Source organism: Macaca fascicularis, chromosome 17 (genome assembly GCF_037993035.2).
Source record: "Macaca fascicularis isolate 582-1 chromosome 17, T2T-MFA8v1.1".
In the NCBI taxonomy this organism is placed as follows: Eukaryota; Metazoa; Chordata; class Mammalia; order Primates; family Cercopithecidae; genus Macaca; species Macaca fascicularis.
Window position 1 is genome coordinate 21,308,128 of NC_088391.1, and position 24,785 is coordinate 21,332,912.

Sequence of the window (24,785 nt, forward strand, 5' to 3'; positions counted from 1 at the left end):
GTTTGACAATTTGTAAAGTTCTAAAAGTTCCATGCCTTCTGACCAGAGACGCCAAGCTTATGAGGACTGTTTAATTTTCCGCACGAGTCAAAGTTAATGATTTACATGGAGTAGGTGTTCTTTTTATTGGTAAAGAAATGAAACTTTAAGATGTTGAGGTACTTTCTTGATGACAAGGCACATGTGTGCTGAAATGGTTTTCACAGCCAAGTTGGCAGCACTATAGTGTCCTCTGTGACAGTGCAGTGCACTTTCTACCGCGGACATGAAACCCAAACAACCCCACCCTTCTAGCCCTCACATTCTTCACTGTCTTCTCCAGCAGTCACCGATGGAAACCCCAGTCTGCCATCAGCCTCACTGGGTGCATGATCTGTGTGAGCACCCACGGGGTTGGGGGTTGCATAAGGGCCAGGCAGGACTGGGCAGACAGAACGGCATGCAGTTTGTTCTGGGCTCAGGTACAGCTGGAACCCATTTGTGGCACAGGCATGACACAGGAGGTAACACCAGCCCAGGCCAGGCCAGGCCAGGCTCCTGAAGTCCTAGCCCATCATCTGCCTGTGGCTTTCCAGGCTCCTCCTGGGCTAAAAAGGCAGAGAGATGGAGGAGAGAAAGGGGCACCTCAGGATGATTTGCTGGGTCTCCGGTGGGTGAGAAGGTGCAGGAAGCAGGGTCAAAAGAAAGCAAATGAAGAAGTGTCTAGGAAAGGGGGTGTCATGTAGGCAAGAGGCTGGTAAAAGGGAGGGACAGACTGGACCCAGCCTGTTTAAGACCTTTGTACTGAGGGCAGCTGCTGTATCCTGGGGCAACAGGAAAGAAAACACACTTTAGCTCTGGATTCCAGTCCAGGTCATAACAACAGTTAACATTTGCCGTGCGTTTCTCTTCCTTGTGTCCTTTATTCTTGGCTCCGAAAAGACAGAGTTCTCCAAGTCTTATTCCTCAATCCGCACACCAGACCGTTCCCCATCGATCAGTCCTCTCTTTGGAATGTGTCTTTTTATCCCCCCCCTCCACACTTGCCTAAACACGTTTGTTTCCCTGTGTTGCAAGACAATAATAACCTCCCTCCACAACTTCACCACCCGAGTTCCTCAAGTGTAGTCCATTCTCCTTCCCACTCCTCCCTTTACACGGTGATTTCCTGATTCGTCTTCTGCCCCTTTTTATTGGTAAAGAAATTAACCTGTGAGGGGACTTCTGTGCGCTCAGAACTCCACATCTTAGCTCCATTTCCATAAGAGTGCTCTAATCTTGGACAAATTGCTTAATTCCTGACCCTTGGTCTCGTCATCTATAAAATGGGGATAATGATAATCTCCTCATATGGTTGTTCTGATGATTAAAACTAAAGTGTCACTCATTTAAAAGAGAGCTTTAAAAAACTGTTATGTGCAAAATTTTTAAAAACCTATGGTTTTCTAATTCTAATAGCCACTAAAAGTACATGACTTCTTGCATTAATAATGAGAGGCAATGCTCCCCAAGTAATTTGTGTGACATAAAAGTAATAATCCTCCCATTTCTTTTCCTTTTCAGCTGGGACTTTTATGTGTGTAAAGAACTCTTATATCATGCCAGACATTTTTAGTACAGTCTTTCGTTTCGCCCTCCAAGGGTACCAAGAAATTGGTATTATAATGCTTGTTTTAAAATGGGAGAAACAGCTGGGTGCAGTGGCTCACGCCTGTGATCCCAGCACTTTGGGAGGCCAAGGTGGGTGGATCACCTGAGGTTAAGAGTTCGAGACCAGCCTGGCCAATATGGTGAAACCTCATCTCTACTAAAAATACAAAAATTAGCCGGGCATGGTGGTGCACACCTGTAGTCCCAGCTACTTGGGAGGCTGAGGCAGGAGAATCGCTTGAACCCAGGAGGCGGAGGTTGCAGTGAGCTGAGATTGCACCACTGCACTCTAGCCTGGGTGACAGAGCGAGACTCTATCTCAAAAAATAAAAATACAAATAAATAAATAAAGTTAAATAAAATAAAATGGAAGAAGCAACTTGCCCAAAGTCCCGAGGTTAATAAGCAGAAGAACAGGAGTTCTAGCACTGTTCTCTTTAACAGCAATTCCATGCTCTTTTCACTAAGCGCTAGTGTAGCTCGTGTACCTTGGTGACAAAGTGCCAACCCTCACTCTTCTTGCCATGATTCCTTCCTTGCGTAGTTTTCCAAAAGAAAAGTGCTCCTAACCCTCTTTGAGAAAACCACTGCGTAAACATTGCTGCATTTCTTGCTTCAGGTTAGTCCCTTAACCTGGCGTGCTTTTGCTGAAGTTCCCTGCCCCTGTTGTCGAAGGCCAAGAACTGGCCACTGCTCCCACTGTGCTCTCCAGCCTCCTTGACTCCCGATTCCTTTTCTGCTGATGGGCACCCAGCTTGGTCCTGAGCTGCTTGCCTTGGCGATTCCTTCATTCCCATTGCCCCAGTTCTCAGCGCTTCACCTGGGCTTGATTCATGCTATTGAGTTCTTGACAGCCCCCCAGCTACAATCTAGGACATAGTCCTTTAACGCGGCTGGGGCTTCACCACTGCCCAGATGATGTCTGCTGAATGTAATCTCAGGGATCACGAGAGCTACATTCCCCATCCTTTGCTCTGCTTGCTTGGTGGGAACCCCAGTTTTTTTTAGACGCAGTCTCGCTCTGTTGCCTAGGCTGGAGTGCAGTGGCACGATCCTGGCTCACTGCAGCCTCCATCTCCTGGGGTCAAGTGATTTTCCTGTCTCAGCCTCCTGAATAGCTGGGATTACAGATGCCCACCATCACACCCAGCTAATTTTTGTATTTTTAGTAGAGACAGGGTTTCACCATGTTACCCAGGCTGGTTTCAAACTCCTGACCTTGGGCGATCTGCCTGCCTCGGCCTCCCAAAGTGCTGGGATTACAGGCGTGAGCCAATCGTGCCTGGCTGTAACCCCCTGCAGTAACCCAACATTTTGCTGTTGCTTGAATCACAACTAAACCTGTCACATCATATCTTAACCCTAGATCCAATTTTCACCCTTGCCCAGCCTAGAACAGGGGTCCCCAACCCCTGGGTTGAGGACGGGTACTGGTCCATGACCTATTAGAACCTGAGCTGCACAGCAGGAGGTGTGTGTGTGTGTGGCGGGGGTGGGTGTGTGATCATTACCACCTGCACTCTGCCTCCTGTCAGATCAGCGGCAGCATTAGGTTCTCATAGGAGCGCAAACCCTATTGTGAACTGTGCACGTGAGGGATCTAGTTGCACACTCCTTATGAGAACCTAATGCTTGATGATCTGACATAGAAGAGTTTCATCCCAAAACTATCCCCCACGCCATTGTCCGTGGATAACTTGTGGAAAAACTGTCTTCCATGAAACTGGTCCCTGGTGCCAAAAAGATTGGGGACTGCTGCCCTAGCAGAGAGAAGCCTATGCCCCTGTTATTTTGCCTTCTCCTCTGCCCATTGCTACCTCATTCTCAGGCCCCAAATACATTTTTTCTTTATTTAGGGATTTATATTTTCATAATTGTGTTCTACATTGATTTTTTGTTAACCTAATTATGAGCATTTATTAATAATTTTCTTCTCTCATAAGCAAAAAATGTTTATTGTGGGAAAACAAAGAATATAAAAAAATCCTACCACATGTCAAACAAAAACAAGAAAGGAAAAAACACATGAGGATTATGGAATCCTACTGTCCATCACTAATCACTAACCACTTTCCCAGGCTGCAGTGTAGTGGTGCCATCAGGCCTCACTGCAGCTTCAACCTGCTGGGCTTAAGTGATCCTCCTGCCTCAGCCTACCAAGTAGCTGGGACTGCAGCCACCTGCCACCACACTCTGCTAATTTTTAAACATTTTTAGGAGACAGTAGTTTTTGCCACACTGCCCAGACTGGTGAACTCCTGGCCTCAAGCAGTCCTCCCACCTTGGCCTCCCAAAGTGCTGGGATTACAAGTGTGAGCCACTGCCCAGGTGGCCAATATATTTTAAATAATTTAAAAGGTTTTTTTTTCTCTTTGTATTAAATGGGATGAGGGCAGGAGAGAAAGATAAGATCATTTGTAGAATTTGCACACCTGAGTTGTGGTCTGTAAGAAATCGAGAATATCACTGCACACTTGGCTACATGAAGAACCATGAAGGCCATTCTCACTAAAGACAGCAGGGATAACGTAGCCAATGAGGCTAGAGAATAGTGTGGTTTGTTATGAATCCTCTTTGTGTGTGCTTCAGATTACTTTCATAAAGTAAAATGGGGGCTAAAATGTCCATTTCTTGCTTCAGGTGCATTAGTACTAAGATGCCATCTGCTTATGAACCTGCTTCAAGTGCAATCCTCAATTAGAAAGTCTTTATCAGATTATTTCTATGAGAAGGTTTGTTAGACTCCAATATATGCTCCATAAAAGCTCTGGCTGGGCAGTGGAATGCTGCAGCTCTTTGCTTTTCCAGTGTGAGGATTCTATGCCTGTATGTCAGTAGGTTACATTCCCCACTGGAGAGAATCCATGGTCTCCAGGTGTTGTGTCAGAGGGAAGGAATATCCTTCTATGCTTGCAGACTGTGCTGATAACGGACCTCTGAATCCCCAGGAGCATCAATACCAAAACCTACTGAGATACACCAATGCTGTATTGGATTGTTCCAAAGATGGCAGCATGAGCATACATAGCTCATTCCACATGTACTTCTTACAATGTTCCTGACTTCTCCCCCTGATAGGTGAGGGTCTATGTTCTATACTCTTCAGTCTGGACTAGGTAGGTTTTGTTTGTTTGTTTGTTTGTTTTGTGTGTATGTGTGTGTTTTACAGTTTCAACCAATTCATTTGGTGGAAGTGATGCTATGTGACTTCTGAGGTGACTTTATAAAAAGGATAGAGCTTTCACTTAGCTCTCACTCTTGACATACACCATAGGAATCCTGATCCTAGATGTAAGAAGTCAGTTCAGCTACTTCAAAGCTATGATGCTGGGAGGAGTTGTGGGGAGGGCTCTTGGAGATAGGGAGAGATACCCAAGGCTTCTCAGTTATGATAGCCCTCAGCTGTTTTGAGTCTTCCAGCATCAGCTGCCAGAATATGAGTGAGCCAAGTAAACCTATAGATTCCTGGCAGAGTCAAAAGTAAGACCTCTCTAGATAGGTGGCTCCATAGGGCATGAACTACTTCCATGTGGAACAAGTCTCACTGAAGAGAAGCTCACAGCAAAACATAAAGCTTGCAAGGAAACAAGCCACCACAAATATGACTCAGCAAAGGCAACAAAGGCGAGAATTTACACATCAGCAACTCTAGATAATAGAACTTGAAACCCACTTCTAAATAAATGTGTTTAAAATGTTTAAAAAGACAAAGAAAGACTAGACTCTAAGCTAAAGTAAGATATTATGAAGAAAGAATGTGTAAATCTGAAAAATAATGAACATTCTAGAAATGCAAATAAATAAAAAGTCAATGGACATATTAAAGAGTAGACTGAATATAATTGCAAAGAGAATTAGAGAATCAGGTAATAAATATGAGGAAATTACCCAAGACTAGCAAAGAGAAGTAAAAAGATGGAAAATACCAAAGAAAAATGAAGACATGGAGGATAAAATGAGAAACTCCAGCCCACATCTAATAGGAACGCTAGAAGGATAAAACAGAGGAGAATGCATGGAGTAGAGGCTGGGGTAAGTAATATTTGAATACATAAGGGCTGACAAATTTCCAGAATTGAAGGATTTGGGTCTTCAGGTTAAAATGCACACCAAATCCTGAACAAGATATCCAAAAACAAAACCCACCTTGACACAATGCAATGATGCAAATATCAACTGAAAAAAGAAAACGTTAACTAGAGAGACAAAAAAATCTGTGATAATGAGACTGACTGCAGACTTCTAATCAACAGCAGCAGATGACCAAAGATAATGGAATAGTCACTTTGAAATGTTAGTATCAATAATGTCAATTTAGAATTCTCTAGCTGATAAAATTATTACTCAAAAGCATAAGGGAAATGGAGTGACAGTGATATACAAATATGTAGAAAATTTTACCCACAGACCTTTGGTGAAAGAACTCCTAAAGAATGTGCTTCCTCAAGACAGAAATTGAGCCCAAAAGGAAAGCCTGGGATACAGAAAGCAAGCAATAAGAGAAAACATTGGTAAAATATTTTGGTAAATTGAATTAGATGATAACTATAAAAGCAGTGACAATGATGACTAATCAGAAGACAATTTAAAATAAGAGGGAATTTAAAAATACCAGACAGTAATACATAGTTTATATGTGGGGAATTTGAGAGTTAAAATGTTTTCTTCTGTTTGTTTAAGATCTGGAAAAGAAGGGGGAGATATTAACTAAGCTCTGATATTAACTATAAATGTTAATATTTTAAGGGTAATCACTAAGAATTGAAACAGAAGGTATAAATTTTAAATCAGTAGAATTGTTTAGAAAAGTGAGTAAACTAAAGAAAACTCAATCAATTCGATCAATAAAACGGAAGACAAGACAGGAGGAAAAAAAAGCAAAGAAAAAGAAAGTGAAATGAATACAAAATGAGAATGTGGTAATAAATCCAAAGATAGTCATCATAATGTAACAGAGTGTGCTAGTTTTCAGCAAAATCTGTTATGTCTTCCGTAGTAATAGAACTGTGGTTGGGATATGGCTGGCCAGCTAGTGAACTCATTTTCCTGCTCCTTTGCCACTAGCTACAGTCATGAAACTAAGTTCTGGCCATTGGGATATGAGCAGGTGAGAAGTGGGGTCACTCACTTCTGGGTCTGGGCCTTAGGCAGTTGGGTTTCTGCTCCTTTGCGCTCTCTTCTTCCTTTCTTAAACAGGGTCTCCCTAATCAGCTTTCACCCTGTAGATAAGGGCAATGCTCTAGAAATTGGAACGGCAATGTGGAGCAAAAGGAGCCACCCCGAACAACCTGACCACTAATCCTGGCACTGTTCCATGAGAGAAAGCAACACTGTGTGTCTGCTGAGGCAGGGGGAAGGATCTTTCTTATAACAACTTTTTATTCTAATTAACAGACATGATAAATGAAAACAGATGAAAATAGACTACTAAAAGGCAGACGCTCAGAATGGGTCAATAATATAAAAATTCAAGTGTTATTTACAAGACACGCTTAAAACGTAATGACTCAGACTGGTTTAAAATAAAGAGATGGAGAGATATTCTTGGCAACCACTAACAAAAATCTACAAAATAGAATCGTACAAAACAGAATTTAAGGGGAAAAACAATGGATAGCTGTCGTAGTCTGTTTCGGTTGCTGTAACAACATACCATAGACCGGGTGGCTAATAAACAACAGAAATGCATTTCTTACAGTTCTGGAGGCTGGGAAGTCCAAGATGCGGATGTGTTGTCTGGTGAGGGCCTGTTTCCTCACAGTCAGCCATCTGCTCACTTTAACCTCACATGGCAGAAGGAGTGAAAAGTCTCTCTCTGGACCCCATTTATGAGGGTTCAACCCTCATGACCAAACAGTCTTCCAAAATCCTCACTTCCTAATGCCATCACCCTGGGAATGAGGATTTCAACATATGAATTTTGGGGAGACATAAACATTCAGACCATAGAAACACACAAATATATAATGACCTGAACTGGGCAAACTGAGTTCGAGTCCTGGCTCTGAAGTTTATACAGTAGAACCTTGGGCAGATTGCTTTATTCCTTTGTAGCTTCAGTTTCCATTTCTATAAAAGTTGATAACAATATATCTTTTGCAGAACTGTCAGAATGAAATGAGATAATGCATGGGAAAACGATTTTCTATAAGCCACAAAAATATAGTAACTCAAGGTACATCACATAATTAATTCATTCCACAAACACTAAGCACCTACTGTCAGGAACTGTACTGGGAACTAAGAAGACGAAAGTAAGTCTGTCATAATACTTGCCATCAGAAGACTATACATAAAAACTGAGTTTAATAAAGTCTTCTAAAGCATTATAATTGGGGGAGAGAGAGGCATTTAGTGTAGGGAAAGTGCAGTGAAATCAGTTCTAACCTGCAGCAGGGTCAGAAATGATTTCATAACGAATGTGACTCTCAGGGTGAATCTTGAAAGAGCAGGTAAACTTAGACAGGCTGAGTAACAGAAAGCACACTCCATGTGAGCGCACAGCATAAAAATAAGTGGCCCAATAGGGAATGGTGGTGCAAGAAACTCAGTGTTTAAAGAGACTGGAGACTTAGGCCCTGGCTAAGATATTGGGACTTTACCCTACAGGCTATGGGGAGCCATTGCCAGGGCTGATGTGGGGAATGACTTGGTCAAAAATTTGTATTTTAGAAGGCTTACTTCGGTCACAACGTGAGATGGCAAGGGTGGAGATGCAACAAACTTAGAGGCAGTGAGACTAATAAGGAGAGTAATGTAGTGTTTCAGGGTCTTGAAACAAGAGACCTGAAACTAGGCAAAAAGCAGTGGAATGGAGGGAAGGTGATAGACAGAAATGATAGGTGCATGGATGGGCAGACAGCAGATGAGAGAAGGAAAAGCCTGGGATAATTTCCAGATTTCTCCTTTGGGTGACTAAGTGGATCGTGGTGACATTTACTGAGAATGAGACTAGAGAGAAAAGCCAGCTGGCAGGAAAGTTGAGTTCTGTTTTAGTCAATTTGAGTTTAAGACCGGTGGGACATCTGGGTAGAGATTTCTGGTAAAAAGTTCGTTTTATAGAACTGGAGATGTGGGACAGAAATGGAAATTTATGAGTTATCAGCACATGGTTGGTAACTGAAGCCATGTGAAGGTCTGGATAGACCACTTATTGTGCCTAGGCAGCATTAGAGACAGACTAAGGGCAAGACCATTTAGACTCTCCAACATGTAAGAAGTGGCGGAGCAAGAAAAGGTTAGGAAACACAGAGATCGAGGTGTCACAGAGCCAATAAAAGGGATGGTTTCAAGAATAAAAATCTGGGCCAGGCGCATCGGCTCACTCCTGTAATCCCAGCATTTTGGGAGGCCCAGACCAAAGGATCGCTTGAGGCCAACTTGGGTAACATAGTTAGTCCCCTCTCGTCTCTACTAACAATAAAACAATTAGCTGGACTTTGCGGCGCCCATCTGTAATCCCACTACTGGAGAGGCTGAGGTGGGAGGATGGCTTGAGGCCAGGAGGTCGAGGATACAGGGAGCCAGGATCGCGCCACTGTACTCCAGCTTGGGCAACAGAGCGAGATCCTATCTGAAAATAAATACACAAATAAATAAAAATCTGATCGACAATGCAAACGCCGCAAATAGGTCAAGTAAGACCGGCATTGGAAAATATCCAATGGTTTAGGGGATTTTCAAAACTATGAGGTGACTTTTGTCAGTGCAGTCCCCGTGGAACAGCAGGCACAGAAGTCGGTTTTCAGGATCCTGAAGAATTAGTGGGCTGGGGACAGGCTAGATCAATTAAGTGTTTTTGACTTGCCGATTTGTTTTTAAAATTTGCCAATGCATTTGACATGATGGCATGATTGAGGGTCCTGAAAAGATGTTGAAAGAACGAACCTGAAAGCCCAGGATGGGGAATAACCTGTGTAAAGCCAGTCACACTTGGACTGGAACTAGATGAAAGTCGCTTTCAATGCCAAGATGATCCGAAATGCTATCTGAAACGCTTTTACAAAGGGCAGGAGGAGACTTGCTGTTTATTGAGCGCTCACTGAGAGCCATCCCGTGTCCTAATTTGAGTCTAGGGATAAAACTGGAAGACAGATCGACTCCTTAGCCGGTTCTTTCCATGAAAACGTTGATAATGAATTTAAAAAGCACTCCCTCAAGTTTAACCTCTCCTGTAGTTGGTAACCCATCTGCATTCTTTAGAACGTCACAAGGAAGAAACCGTGCCCGGCGCAGCTTGCCCTGGAGCGCAGCTGGAGTGCGACTGAGTCTTCGCTCCGCTGAAGCCGGTTACTGTCCAGTGGGATTTCGCTCAAGCTTCAGCACCCCCAGGAGGGGAGGCGCCTACAGCGCGGGCCGCCAGCGTTTGGAGGGAGGCGGGCGCGGGCTGCAGGCACCGGGAGACTGCAAGAGCGAGAGACAGGGGCGCTGGGAGGCGTCTCCCGGGACCCATGTGTGCTCCGGTCGCCAGCGCGGTGGCCTGCCTAGCCCAGCCCAGCCCGGGCTTTCCTCACCACTCTCCGCGCGCCCGGCCCTGGGGGAGGCCGCTCCTCTCCGCGCCGCCGCCGGGTGCCCGTGACCACCCGGCGGCCGCTTTCGGTTCCGCGCCTTATAAGGCCTGACAGGGGGGTCACGTGCGTCCCGGGCCGCCCGCCGGGAGGAGGGGGCGGCGGGGGGGGAGGGGCGGGCAGCGGGGAGGAAAAGGGGAGGGCGCCGGGGGCGGAGGAAGGAGCGAGGGGCGGATTCTGCGCCCGTGGGAGGCGGCGGCGGCGGCGGCGGCGGGGAGCGGACCGTTCGGAGCCGCGCAGGGGAGCGGGACCGTGGAGAAGGAGGAGGTGGCGGAGGAGGAAGGGACCGGCGCGGGGGCGGGAGAGCGCGGCGGAAGCCGGAGACGGCGGGTGGGCCGGTGGCTGGCCCTGGGCGGGGAGTCGGGGCGGCGGCGGCTGCCGAGAGGGACCGCGGCGAGAGAAGCGCATCCAGCAGCCCCGGCGCAGCGGCGGCGGCGGGAACCCGGGTCCGCGCGCCCGGGCGGCCGGCGGGCGCGGGCCGGCGCGATGGAGCCGCAGCACGTGCGCCCCGCGCCTGGCGCCCACAGCCCAGCGTGGGAGGAACCGGTGGGTACCGCGCCCGCGCCCACCCCCTCCCGCTTCTCCTCTGCTCCCCCCGCCCGGGCCGGGTTCCGTTCAGGAAATGGCCCGGGATGAGGTCCCCAGCTGCTTCCCAGCCGGGGCAGCGCTTCCTCCGCCGCCCGGGCTCCTCCTCGCGCGCCGCCTGAAGCGCCTTTGTCCGGCTGATCGAGGCTCTCCGCGAGCAACCGCTGGCGAACCGCTGGCGACGGCCCTGCGAGGACCGTTTCCCGGCTTCATCGACTCAACTTTTCACTTGCTTTGAGAGCGTGGGATGTAGGCGGGGGAGAGGAGAAGCCAGGCTGCGCGGTCGGCGTGGGGAGTCGGAAGAGCCCGGTTTTCCCTGCCGAGACCGCGCCCTGGTCGTCACCTGGGCGCGCAGGTTCCCGGGGACCCGCGCCTGGAGAGGGTGAGCGCGGCGCGGAGCCCAGAACCACGCCTCCGACTCCTGCCCGCCGCTAAAGCTTGGGCGTCTGGAGGGTGCAACGGGTTTTGCCGGGGACGAAGCTGAAAGCTGACTTCGCTTTCGCCTGGGATTTCGCTGCACACGCAACGCGGAGGTTGAGTAATTTTAGGAGCCAAGAGTAGTGTGTGTGCATGTCTTATGTGTGCAGGGACAAGGAGGAAGAGACCGGGGGGCTTTGGATTTGTTCCCTCAAACTCCCTCAACTTCCTTCTTTCTTCCGATTCTAACAGAACCGTCTCACATCCCTCCAGGGATTCCACCCCGGAATGCCCCTCTCTCACTCAGAGCTCTGGAAGCCTGTGTGGGCTGCCTTTTCCCTGGCGTCGAATTTTGGCTCTCCACACCCTGCCTCGATATTTGCTACTCCCTCTTGGTTGACATTCTGAGCCAGTCTGAAAAGCCCCGTCCGAAATTTCTGGCCTCACCCGTGTTCCGGTCAACGTGTTCGGATGCTGGTTTCCCAGGGACTCTCCGAGTCTGCTCAGGCCGGCCCTCTGCCTGTTGAGAGCCGCTAGGTCAGGTGCCAGGGTTGGCTGTCCTTTTTCTTTTCTAAGTATCTACGCTGTCAGCTCCTTTGCTCAGAGTACGTTTCTCGGCTTGATTCCTGACCTTTCAGAAGCGTCCTTCGACTCTGATCCCTCTGCATCTGCAGCTGTCTTTGCTTTCGTGAATTTGAACATGTCGTCAGGTTGCCCATCTGCTCAGGTTTCTTCCATTGTGGTTATCACGGGGGCTTAAGCTAGTCTCCAAATTAAAAATACAATCCAGTTTTGAAGTTTAAATCAAAGATCATTGAGAACTAAATTCAGTGACTTTACTTTTAAACTTTCCTGTAGGAACCTGGATACTTTAAGCCAACACCAATCACAATGGAAATATCCGGGTGTATGTTACTTTCCTTTAGGCTGCTGATGTCAGAACTACTTGACATTTAGAAGATTAGAGAAAGAAGTTTTTTTTTTTTCTTCTCTAAAGTGACAAATGAAATGCTCATTTATTTTCCACAGAAAATATTCAGTTTCCAGTCTTAGCACTGGAGCTTTTTAAAACTAGAGCCCTAACATAAATGTGTGAATGGACTGCAATGCTTTATCCAGACTGCAGAACCATCTTTTAAAAATTAAGTTTATTTTCCTTAAACACTGAAGACCTTTTCATTTGCTCTGCACCTATTTTCATTCCGCACCTATTATGTTCCAGGACTGTTGGATAGCAGTTACCAACAACAGAGAGACAGATCCTTGACCTCAGAAAGCTGAAGTTCTTAACTAAACAGAATGTCTTATTTCATATATGTTAATGGTTTACAATCAGAAAGTCACAGAAAATACATTAGAGATCATGGGTGTGAGGCTTCAAATAATACTTTTTACAAGCGACTTTATTCTAAACCCTGTGGTCACACAGATATGACCAAGTCCATCTAAGAACTAACAAGGGGAATTCTCATTTAACTTCTTAAAAAAAGACAATTTATCCAAATTACTAAAAAGTGGCATATAAGGATAAATGTGGGATACATTAGGGAAAAAAGTGTTTAAATGTTAAATCTTCCAGGCATTTGTAGCAAGGGGAAGGGGGATGGAGAGACAATTTAATCTACATATGTTTTGAAGGGACACAAAATCCATCAGAATTGGGGATTTGTGACCTTTTTTGGGGTCAGCAATCCCTTTAAGAATCTGATCAAAGCTATGGACCCTCTTTCCCTCAAACATGCACTAATGTGACATACATGTTACATACATATATTTTATATATGTATTTATGTGTGTGTGTATATATATGTAAAACATTTTAATACAATTTCAAGAGTATCACAGATTTCTTTAAGACCAATCTGGATCCTCAAGGACCTCAGGTTAGAAACACCTGCTTTGACTTGGACTCCGTTTCAAAGTTTTTTTTTTAATTTAAAAACTTTATGTTTATTTTTTTTGAGACAGGGACTTGCTCTGTTGCCCAGGCTGGAGTGCAGTGCTGTGATCCTAGCTCACTGCAGCCAGGAACTCCTGTACGAGAGGGATCCTCCCGCCTCAGCCTCCTGAGTAGCTAGGACTACAGGCACATGCCACCACGCTGGGCTCATTTTGGATATTTTTGTAGAGGTGGGATCTACCCAGGCTGGTCTCAAACTTGTGGCCTTAAGGGATCCTCCTGACGTGGCATCCCAAAGAGCTAGGATTACAGGTCAGAGTTTATAAAATTTGCTTTTTAAATTCAAATATAGGCAACTTAATGCTTTACCATAAAAGTATGCTCATTTACATTTATGAAAAGAAATGTTCAATACTGAACAATATTGAATACGCTTAATATTCATTCTGTTCAATAATGAACAGATCCTGTTGCATTATCCCTTACGGGATAACATAAGGGCATGTACATATAACAATAGCATACGTGTAACCATTTACTCTCCTCATTGTTTGAGACAGTGTCTCACTGTGTCACCCAGGCTGGAGTGCAGGGGCCAGATTCTCAGCTCACTGCAACCTCTGCCTCCTGGGCTCAAGCAATTCTCCTACCTCAGCCTCCCAAGTAGCTGGGACTATAGGTCCTTGCCACCATGCCGGGCTAATTTTGGCATTTTCTTGTATAGATGGGCATGGTGCTGCGCACCTGTAGTCCCAGCTATGTTGCCCAGACTGGCCTTGAACTCCTGGGCTCAAGCAATCTGTCCACCTCAGCCTCCTAAAGTGCTGGGATTACTGGCATGAGCCACTGCACCTGGCCTGTTCTTACTCATTTTTGATGGAACCTAAAACATGATAGTGTGATTCTGCATGTAACTATTCAGGCAGAAGAGCAAACACAGTATCAGGAATTAATGATGACAGACAGTAAAGAGAACAGGACTTTTCTTTCTTTTTTGTTTTCGAGACAGAGTGTCGCTCTGTTGCCCAGGCAGGAGTGCAGTGGTGCCATCTTGACTCACTGCAACCTCCACCTCCTGGATTCAAGCGATTCTCCTGCCTCAGCCTCCCGAGTAGCTGGGATTACAGGTGCCTGCCACCATGCCCGGCTAATTTTTTGTATTTTTAGTAGAGACGGGGTTTCACCTTGTTAGCCAGGATGGTCCCGATCTCCTGACCTCGTGATCCACTCACCTCAGCCTCCCAAAGTTTTGGGATTACAGGGATGAGCCACCGCGCCCGGCCCAGCACTTCTTTCTTAAAATGCAGCCATGTTCAGCTGTTGCTGAACTTTACGACACGATTGGGAGATGAACTGAAGTTAGTTAAGTGAACCATTTAAATAAATGATCAGCCTTATTCTGGCTAAGTCATTGTCCTAAAGAAGATAAATTTTAGCATTCTAAGTTTCTGTGTATTTTCTTTAATGCTAGCTTCGAAATGCAATCAAATTTCAGTGGAAATAGAGGCATAACCTAAATTTCTAATCAATTAAAAAATACTTTAGTGGTGGGCATGGGTGGGTAGAAAGATATTTAGCCAAACAAGCCCTACTGGGGGGAAAATAGGTAGTTAGAATTCTAGCCAACACTTCAAAAATGGGGAAGTACTTACAAAGTAGTCCTTAGTAGGGGGATGCTAGAGTACACTTATTAAAATTTGCTTTTGGTGCAGTGTCTCACGCCTGTAATCCCAACACTTTGGGAGGCCAAAGTGGGAGGATCTCTTGAGGCCAGGAGTTTGAGACCAGCCTGGGGAAGATGACCAGACCCTGTGTCTAAACAACAACAACAACAACAAAACTAGCCAGGCCTGGTGATGCATGTCTGTAGTCCCAGCTATCCTGTGACTACCCTGGGAGGCTGATGCCAGAGGAGCCTTTGAGCCCGGAGTTTAAGGACGCAGTGAACTGTGATTGGCCATTGCACTCCAGCCTGGGCAAGAGAGCAAGAACTTGTCTCTAAAAAAAGAAAAAAAAAATTGCTTTATTTTGAAATGGTTTTATACTAGTTAGTGCTGATAAAAGTATCCAGGTCTAAAGGAAAATTAGGAAGGAAAGAGTTTCAGAGGATAGGGCCAAAATATAAATGAGAGGTTATAAACACCTTTGCATTAGGTCTAGATGATGAAAGGTTTTTGCCTCAGGTACAAGGATGACCATATGTATATGCAGTTAATATCACGATTAATCCCCAAATCTTTTTCATGCAGGTAACAACTAAGGAAATGGTAATAAGTTAAAAGTTTTGAATGTTAAATTCTGAATATGTAGCAAATAGCGTGTTCTTGAGTTTTAATTAAGGCAGTTTCTCAATGCCTGTACTTGGTCAACCTGCAGTATTCTTTGATTGCATGGTTCCTTATTGATTAGGAACACAAGTCCTAGAACACGGCTATATTTTAAGTGCCGGCTTGAGCTCTTCAGGATATAAAATGTAACATTCTGCGTATTTATGGTACAATATTTAAGATAAAACCATAGAACATATGAGATTTAAAAGTTGCCAATGGGTATAATACCCCTTTTGTTATGAGTAGTGATCAGTAAAAATATAATTCAAAATACCTCTGTAGAAAATAATACACTAATATTCATAAAGTTGGTATCAGCATGAAATTTGGCTGTGACTTACACATCTTCAGTCCAACAGGTGTTCTTTATTTTAGTGGGCCAGGATCTCTATTAAGTAAAAACCTAATGTAGGGGTAGCTACCACCTGTTTCCATTTCATCCTGAATGCAGTGTCTACACAGCTTATGTTCAAGTCTTTAATAGTGTCTTTGTCATATGTTCTGAACAGAGATTTCAAAGTAACAATAAAAATGTAAGATGTATCTAAGCAATTATTGGAAAATCTGAAATCACTAAGTAAGGAAAAGATCAAGGAATTCTTATAAATCAAATAAATAATGTAAGATACCTCATATTTGAAATTGTTTCAGTTGCTATTTTGAGCTACATGGTTGAAATGGTTGGAAAGATTGAGACCTTGATGTAATACTTTTAAAGAAGGTGAAGTACATTGCAGGTACACAGTGCACAAATTAGATAGTCATTCTATAAACTTCTAATTTACAGATAAGACCGAGAAGAGGGTAGTAAGTCAGGTATCTTAAATAATGGATTCGTTGAAACTGGCTCTTCAGAAGAGGTGATTGCAGAAGTGCAAAGCTGGCTCTCAGGTTAAATCTTTATGCGAAAAGAATACCTTTACTCTGAGGTATTAATGGCTCAGCTCTGGGATATGAAACTTTTTAAGTATCTTTAAGCAATCAGTGTCTGAATCAAAGGGTGAGGTGTGTAATCTGACCTCTTAAAATCACAAAATCAGCGTGGGCATGAGATAATGCCTTTCAGTTTAATCACTGCTGCCTGGATTCTGGAAAATGTTGCTGTATAAAACAAAGTATGAATAGAAGTATATAGTAACTGACAGACTGATTTTTGTTATAGTGTGGTAAAGTGAATAGAACATTAGAATAGTAACCGCATGATTTTGACTTTAATCCCAGTTTGTAATTTGGGGCCTTAGTTTCTTTACATTAAAAGAGAGGACTAAACTAAGTTTATTATTTCAAAAGACCCTTTACTAGGTGTCCTTGTCTACGTTTCCAAAATATTGGACTTGTCCATGACCAAACAGGTGGGGATGAAGGCCATTATTTTGATTATTTTTCTCTTTTAAGAATTTCCAGAAATACGTTCTTTGCAGATAAAGAATTACACATTTGTAGAGCTCTAAGCGCTCTTAAAATTCATTTTGCCCAACTCCTTCCTTTCCTAAAGGAGTCAATATTAGCTGCAGAAATAGCTTCTCTGTTATTACTACATAGCAGCAGTCTGCTGTCTTTAAATATTTGAACTAAACACATTTTACATCTTAATGAATTTAATTTACGATGTGATGTCCAGTATTGGGATTGCATACTATTTCTTAAAACTTCTTAGAACTGTTAGCTCTAATAAATCAAATTTCTTGTTGGGAGTAAGACTGCAAGTTAAAAAAACAAAACAAAACAAAAAAACAGAACCTTAGCTTGGAGGAACCTTAAAGGTCATGTCAACTGAAAAAATACGAAAGGAATGGGTACTGAAAGGCATGAACATGATAATAGAGATTGAATGCTTTCTCCAGGTGGAGAGACTCCACAGTCTGGCAGGGACTTTTTGTCTTATTTAAAAATATAGCTAACACCAGTTTGGTGTTCTCTTTGGATGACAAGAGGGATCAGTCGTTTTAGTGTCTTCTCCCGCAGCCCCCTCACACCTGTGAGGCTTCTTTGACGTTGAGCGTGCACAACCCGCTGCCAGTCCGCGGTTCCCAAGTGCTCGCGCAGCCAGCTCGCAGGGGAGTTGTGCGCGGTGGCTACAGCCTGTTGATCCCATTTCCTCTTGCTCTAGTGCGGGCTAGGGAGTGGCTCTGCCAGGACTTCCAAGGCTTTTTGTCTCGGGTACTGGTGTTCGCATGGCTCGAGTGTATTGTTTTCTTCCAGGCAATCTCGGTTAGCGCTTCAGCTTAGACAGTTCTTGTGCATTCTGTCGTCTTGGGCTGCGTGTAGTCTCTTGTTTCTGCGCTTTCTCCACGCCCTTCCCAGTTTCCTGTTAGCCGAAGGGGATCGCTCTTTCTGAACGAAAAGTTCTCAGAGCGGAGCTGAACCTCCCGGAAAATGCTCTTCTCTTCCGTGTGCGCCGGATGGGGGTGGGGGTGGGCCAGAAACTGAACGCCGCAGTCGGGAGAGCTGAGAGGATCGGACGGCCCTGGCGGAGGCGGGAGAGGTACGGTCCTCGGAGTGGGGCTGGGGGTCGGGAGACCGACGAGGGGCAGCGCCCGACTGTCTTGGGGGCAGAGGGGACTTTTATTCAGCTGGAACCACGCGGCGAGGCCCAAGTGTCTCTGGAGAGATTCGGGGTCCAGGAGGTGGCGGGTGCACCCAAGGGTGCCGGGAGGAAGCTCCGGGTTTCCATTCTTCCCCAGGCATCGGTGTTGCCCCTGCTGCCCAGAAGTGCGGGCATCGTCACTGCGGGGTGGGCTGCAGAGGTTTCCTGCCTCCCCCACCCTCCTGTCCATCCCGGGGACCCCAGATCGTAGAGGGAGTGGAAGAGATGTTGTTCCAAACCCTGTCACCCCATCCTCTCTACCCGCGCTGGTCCTATCCGAGGCTGGGTGCGCGGGGGTTCCAGGCGGGCGGGGGTCAGCGACCCCTGCGCCCCGCCGTGGCCGCCGCTCCGGCGGGAACCGGGCGGAGGAGCCGGGTGGACTCCTGCCTGGAGGGCTCCTGTCCCGGGCGACCCTTCTCCCGCGGGGGTAGCTGGGGGAACGGAAGATGGCGGCGGCGGCCGGGCGCGGGGTTCCGGGCTCCGCTTGGGCAGAACCCACCCGCTGACCGCCGCCGCCGCCCCCGGCGGGCGGTGCTGTGTCCCTGCAGGAGTCGGAGAGGATGGCAGGGGCCGGAGGCCAGCACCACCCTCCGGGCGCCGCTGGAGGAGCGGCCGCCGGAGCCGGCGCCGCGGTCCCCTCAGCTGCTGCCTCAGCGGGGCCGGGAGAGGATTCGTCTGACAGCGAAGCGGAGCAAGAGGGACCCCAGAAACTGATCCGCAAAGTGTCCACCTCCGGGCAGATCCGGACCAAGGTAGGGCGGAGGAGGCGGGCCTGAAGGCCGCGTGGAAAGCGGGAGGTGGAGAGGGCGCGGGGGCGCTGGAGCGCTGGAGCGCGCCGGGCGATCCCGGGAAGGCGGGGAAGGCGGGGATGGTGGGGAAGGCGGGGATAGTGGGGATGGTGGGGCGGGGCGGGGCCTGGGGCGCGGGCGGGGCGGGGCGGGGCGGGGCGGGGCGGGGCGGAGCCCGGGGGGTCGCTGGACCGCGGTGCTGCGGCCAGGATTCCCGGCTGGCGCGCGGGAGGCTACGAGCCTGGGCTCCCAGGGAATTCGGCTGGCAGAGGCGGGTGCAGGGAACCCGCGGCTCGGCGGGAGCGTGGGAAAAAGCTGACGCGCAGTCGCGAGTTCCCACTTAGGGAACTTAAAACGAGAGTTTCAATTTTTCTTCCCTGCTGTTCGGGGGAGCGTGTGCGTGTGCTGGCCAACCAGCCCGCGCTGCAGTGAGCCCTGCTGCTTTCCCTCTTAGGCCCGCTCAGAGGGTGGGTGGGAGGTGGCACCGGTCAGCCTTTCCTGCCTCTCTGCCTCCTGCTGCAGTCTGGGGGGCAGAAGCCCCGAGGCAGGCCAGTGGGACATCGTGCTTGCGGCTTAACCGCACCCTGCGTGGCTCTAAGGGCTGGCCTGGCTTTCTTGTCGCAGATTCCCGCCAAGTGCAGGGTTCAGAACCATGCGTCCGTGGTTCTTTTTAATAATGAAAAGTTGTCTCTGTGCTATGTGGACATTAGAATGGTGTATTATTCTTGTTAATGGAGCTTGTTCTGTCGACCTGTGAGGTCTCAAAGTTAATTTTTAATTTGATCATGAACATACACAAAGCAAATGCTTATGGACAGTAAAGGATTTTTATATATTCTAATTTTTATCGTAGTTTAAAAATCTTCACAGAGTCTGTTATCAGTAGGGAACTTTAATGAGGAATTTGAAAAGGGAACCAATAAAAGCATTGGCTTTGGGTACCGTCTTTAAAAATAAATTTGCAAAAAATTCATTCTACACCTATTTTTATGAAAAAATTTTCTCTAAAGTCAATGAACTCCTATTTGGAAACATAATTTTTATTAAATGCCTGTGGAGGCAGGTCACGGTGGCTCATGCCTGTAATCCCAGCACTTTGGGAGGCTGAGGCAGGCGGATCACTTGAGGCCAGGAGTTCCAGACCAGCCTGGCCAACATGGTGAAACCCCATCTCTATTAACAATACAAAAATTAGCTGGTCTTTGGGTCACGCACCTGTGATCCCAGCTCCTCTGGAGGCTGAGGCAGGAGAACCGCTTAAACCCGGGAGGCAGATGTTGCAGCGAGCAGAGATTGCGCAACTGCACTCCAGCCTGAACGACTGTTAGACTGTCCGAAAAAAGCGAGTGGATTAATGTTTGTATTAACCTGCCTCCTTATTTTCTGAAATACATATGTGTAAGAACAACACACAAGAACAACCGTTGACAAGACACACTTATTAAAGAGTTAGGGATTCAGTCACCTTAGTTAAGAGTACATCTGGTAACTCCTTTTAATAGTGACTTTTTGAGTTTGTAGTAAATTAAGAATACGGCATTTAATGTGTTTTTATAAGATTAAGGCTAAAAAGTTAGGGACTTTTTCCTAAAAGTGTTTTTAACATTTCAAATCTTAATTCTGAAAAAAGTTCATAAAACTGTGTTAATGATGGGCAAAATGGCAGGTTAAAAAAAAATTGTATGGAGGCCAGGCATGGTGGCTCACGCCTGTAATCCCAGCACTTTGGGAAAACAAGGTACCTGAGGATCACTGGAGCCCCGGGGTTCAAGGCTGCAGTGAACTGAGATCGTGCCATTGCACTCCAACCTGGGCAATGAAATGAGATTCTGTCTCTTAAATAAACAAGCAAACAAACAAACGTGTATGTTACATGTTTATATGAAATGGTCAAAATTCCATGCATACTTATATCAGGATTAACCAGTAGATTTATACTGTTCGAAAGAAAACTTAGAGATGACTCTAAATTGAATTGAATCATGTCAAACAACAAATTTGTTGGGAGTACCACTATATTTTATAGGTTTCATGCGCTCATTGTAATAGCTAAGATTATATGCTTATGGAGCCTAAAAGTAAATTTAAAAAGCACATTATTTGTGATTTTCTATCTTTCTAATAAAAACATTTAGCATATACATTTTGCCATGATGAGAGATAATTTTTGATTATGAAATGAAATATTGCTTGAATTTCAAAAGTGTATTGAATGTCAGAAATTCTGCATTTTACACTTTCTCATATGTTAGAGAGCATGTAAGTTCATCAACATTTTCATATATGAATACCTGAGATCAGGGTATAAGATTTCTGAGACCAGTGAACTTCAACCTCATACCCCATCTCCTGCAATTGGACTGTTCATGTATGTCACAGACTTTAGCATTTATGTCTTTTATCACGTATACTGATTCTCGGGGAAGAAAGTGAGAGCAATAGGGGGAATTTATAGAATGAGAACTACTAAATTTAACGTTGGTTCCCAGTCTTCAATTATGATTCAGATGATAATTTAAGGGAAGGATCTTTAGAAAAAGACAAATACTTTCTGTGTCCCCGCACAGGTGTGTAAGATGGGAGCACCTGGAGAAGAGGTAGGCCCTAAGATTAGCTCAAAGCCCAGTCTTTTTTTTTTTTTTTTTTTTGAGATGGAATTTCACTCTTGTTGCCCAGGCTGGAGTGCAATGGTGTGATCTCTGCTCACTGCAACCTCCGCCTCCCAGGTTCAAGTGATTTTCCTGCCCCTGCCTCAGCCTCCTGAGTAGCTGGGATTACAGGCATGCGCCACCACGCCCAGCTAATTTTTTATTTTTAGTAAAGACGGGGTTTCTCCATGTTGGTCAGGCTGGACTCCCGACCTCAGGTGATCCGCCCACCTCTGCCTCCCAAAGTGCTGGGATTACAGGTGTGAGCCTCGGCGCTCAGCCCTGGTCATTTTTAAGACAGCACAAGCAGTTCTTGCTCATCTATCCTGCTTTGTCAGTAGGTCAAAACTGGTCAAATATGGAATGCTTCATATGGTTCAACCTAATATGTCATCATTTAACTAACCAGTTCTTTGCAGAAGTAAATATGGGTTGTTTTAGGACAGTGCACTAATCTCAGCTTTTTCATGGTGGATTTGATGACTTTTTAAGTAAAGAATGGAACTGGTATTGCTTTTGAAATCAGTGTGGCTTAATAAAATCCTCATGTATATTTTAGCACCCTCATCATAACTCCATACAGTATACTTTTTGTTCCCCTTTTCATTTTCCATTTATTCCTGGTTTCGTTGTATGTCTGTGCTGTCCTCTCTACTATTTTCCTCTTTCTCTGTTTTGAACTTTTTCCTTTCTCTGAATAACCTAAGTGGAATTTCAGGTGGTCTCATCTAGTCACTCAGGTGCTAAACACTAAATGATTTTATGGCTGCCTTTATTTCCCAAAGACAGAAAGTCACTATGTACAAAAATGAAAGTGGTACTGATGTAGGAAAGCCAAAATGGAGTCCTAACACTTGTCATATCTCTTCCTCCTCTTTACCTTCTCGAGTTTTTGGATTTGCATTCAGACATACTGTTGTAGAGAATTTCACGGGTATTTACTGAGAATAAGACATTTTTGAAATGCTAATATAGATTCAGACAAATTGGGTTTGGAGGATGAATGCGAAAGAAGCTTTGCGTGCTTTTTGTTGGCCCACGAATACTGCAACCTTTCATTTTATGGGAATGACTGGAAGAAACTTGGTCAGGCTTACAGCCTAGGATTGTTCAACAATCATAAACCAAACAGTATAAACAAATGGTAACCATCTCAATGACTTTTTCTGCCCTTGGGTCATTTCAGCTAAGGTTAAGCTGCATGTGTCAAAAATACTTCCTGATGAGGTTTATTGTGTTCTCATTTATTTATTTTTTTGACATTCATATGTCTTCTTACAGCTAATGGCCACAAATGAGTCTCTAAATTTAGGTAGAACATACCTAAACACAAAAGATATTCAGAATTTTGCACCAACATTTTATCTAGGCTGAGGGCAGTGGCTCATGCCTGTAATCCTACCACTTTCAGAGGTCAAGGTAGGACAATCACTTGAACCCAGGAATTCAAGACTAGCTTGGGCAACAGTGAGACTCCATCTCAAAGAAAAAAACAAACCCAAAACAAGACCAAAAAACACACCAGTATTCTATCTGGATTAAGATATATTTTTGGTGCAGCAAACCACCGTGACACATGTGTATCTATGTAACAAACCTGCAGGTTCTGTACATGTAACCCAGAATTTAAAGTAAAATAAAAGAAATAAAACAAATCTTACTGCTACTACTAATTATATATATATGTGTGTGTGTGTGTGTGTGTGTGTATATATTTTTTTTTTTTTTTTTTGAGACAGAGTCTCACTCTGTTGCCAGGCTGGAGTGCAGTGGCACGATCTCAGCTCACTGCAGCCTCCGCCTCCCGGGTTCAAGCGATTCTCCTGCCTCAGCCTCCTGAGTAGCTGGGACTACAGGCACGTGCCACCACGCCCAGCTAATTTTTTGTATTTTTAGTAGAGACGGGGTTTCACCATATTGGCCAGGGTGGTCTCGATCTCTTGACCTAGTGATCCACCTGCCTTGGCCTCCCAAAGTGTTGGTATTACAGGCGTCAGCCACCATGCCCTGCCAAAAACATGTATTTTTAAGCCCAGTAAGGATAATTATCACATTCTTCAATTGATATCTTGGTTTCAATTTAATATGAAGGATGTATAAATAAACTCCTGTTCTTTTATGGTAAGGCAGTATATGAAAATATTGATTTGCATTTTTCATTGCCTTACACAATTTTAATTTGTGCCATTAAACATTATCTTTCATCACAAACCCTAGGTGAAGTATACTGGGGAAGACTTGCTCTGTGTTTTTGAAATTGTAGGTGGCAGCCCATTACGGGGTCATGATGGTTCATGGCCAACATTTAAAAGAGAAGCAGAATAAATTAGGAAATATCATTTATTAGCTAGAGTTCTGAGTGGAAACATGGGAATCATAATGATCCAAATAGATGGGAGGCCGGGCGCGGTGGCTCAAGCCTGTAATCCCAGCACTTTGGGAGGCCAAGGCGGGTGGATCACGAGGTCAGGAGATCGAGACTATCCTGGCTAACATAGTGAAACCCCGTCTCTACTAAAAATACAAAAAACTAGCCGGGCGTGGTGGCGGGCGCCTGTAGTCTCAGCTACTTGGGAGGCTGAGGCGGGAGAATGGCGTGAACCCGGGAGGCGGAGCTTGCAGTGAGCCGAGATCACGCCACTGCACTCCAGCCTGGGAGACACAGCGAGACTCCGTCTCAAAAAAAAAAAAAAAAAAAAACAAATAGATGGGAAACAGAAACATGGCCAGAAGAATATTAGGAAATGAGAGTAAAGTGATACTGACAGGTTTATTGCTCTGAAACTCAATATGAAATGAGAAGCAAGTAGGAACTTTTACATTTTGATAGGTGGTGAGCAGAAAGATATCTCAAGCAATTAACACACGTCCAGGCCAGAAGTTGGCTAACTTTTCCCATAAAGGGCCAGATAGTAAATAGTTTAAATTCTGTGGGCCATAAGTTGTCTGCTGAAGTTATTTAGCTCAGAGAATGGAGGTTACTAAGAAGGAGAGGGTGCTGGGGAGAACTGGAGAACTCCAGAATGATTCTGGAGAATAAGTTCTTATTCTGGAGAATAAGTTCTTATTCTGGAGAATAGAAGAAATTATTTTGTACAACAAAGTGACTGTAGTTAATAATAAAGCATTGTATACTCGAAAATTGCCAAGAGTAGATCTTAAATGTTCTCACCCACAAAAAATTTAAGTATGTGAGCTGATGGATATATTAATTTGATTTAATCATTTCATAATGTATACATACATGAAAAATCACTCCATGTACCAGAAATATATAAAATTTTTATCAGTTATACCTTAGTAAAAAAAAGAAAAAAATTACTCTACTTTGCCA

General features: G+C 45.2%; 2 protein-coding genes across 9 annotated transcripts in view; both read left to right on the forward strand.

The window, feature by feature from the left end:
• The first annotated feature begins 9,763 nt into the window (after positions 1 to 9,763).
• LOC135967991 (uncharacterized) lies at positions 9,764 to 11,874 on the forward strand. Its single transcript, XM_074021570.1, has 3 exons — positions 9,764 to 9,992; positions 10,245 to 10,742; positions 11,451 to 11,874. The coding sequence occupies exons 1-3, from the start codon at positions 9,764 to 9,766 to the stop codon at positions 11,723 to 11,725; spliced, it is 1,002 nt and encodes a 333-aa protein (XP_073877671.1). The 3' UTR covers positions 11,726 to 11,874.
• Positions 11,875 to 17,779: 5,905 nt separating this feature from the next.
• The window catches only part of DGKH (diacylglycerol kinase eta), a 197,152-nt gene continuing 190,146 nt past the window's right edge, over positions 17,780 to 24,785 (forward strand). For 5 of the 8 annotated variants that reach the window (XM_074021916.1, XM_074021917.1, XM_005585737.5 and 2 more), the window contains exons 1-2: positions 17,780 to 17,913; positions 18,564 to 18,767. Coding sequence is in view for 5 of the 8 variants with exons in the window: in XM_005585737.5 (XP_005585794.1) it covers positions 18,576 to 18,767 (192 nt within the window). In the remaining 3 variants the exon portion in view is untranslated. Of the gene's footprint in view, positions 17,914 to 18,563; positions 18,768 to 24,785 lie in introns of those variants that run through there. The other 3 variants (XR_006693619.3, XM_045377182.3, XM_045377184.2) reach the window with 1 other exon arrangement.

Bases quoted from the DNA above. Each gene is read 5' to 3' on its own strand.
- LOC135967991 (XM_074021570.1), top strand. From the start codon at position 9,764: ATGAATTTAAAAAGCACTCCCTCAAGTTTAACCTCTCCTGTAGTTGGT. The intron at 9,993-10,244 runs GTTTGGAGGGAG...GCGCCTTATAAG, and splicing joins CTACAGCGCGGGCCGCCAGC to GCCTGACAGGGGGGTCACGT. The intron at 10,743-11,450 runs GTGGGTACCGCG...CGATTCTAACAG, and splicing joins GCCCAGCGTGGGAGGAACCG to AACCGTCTCACATCCCTCCA.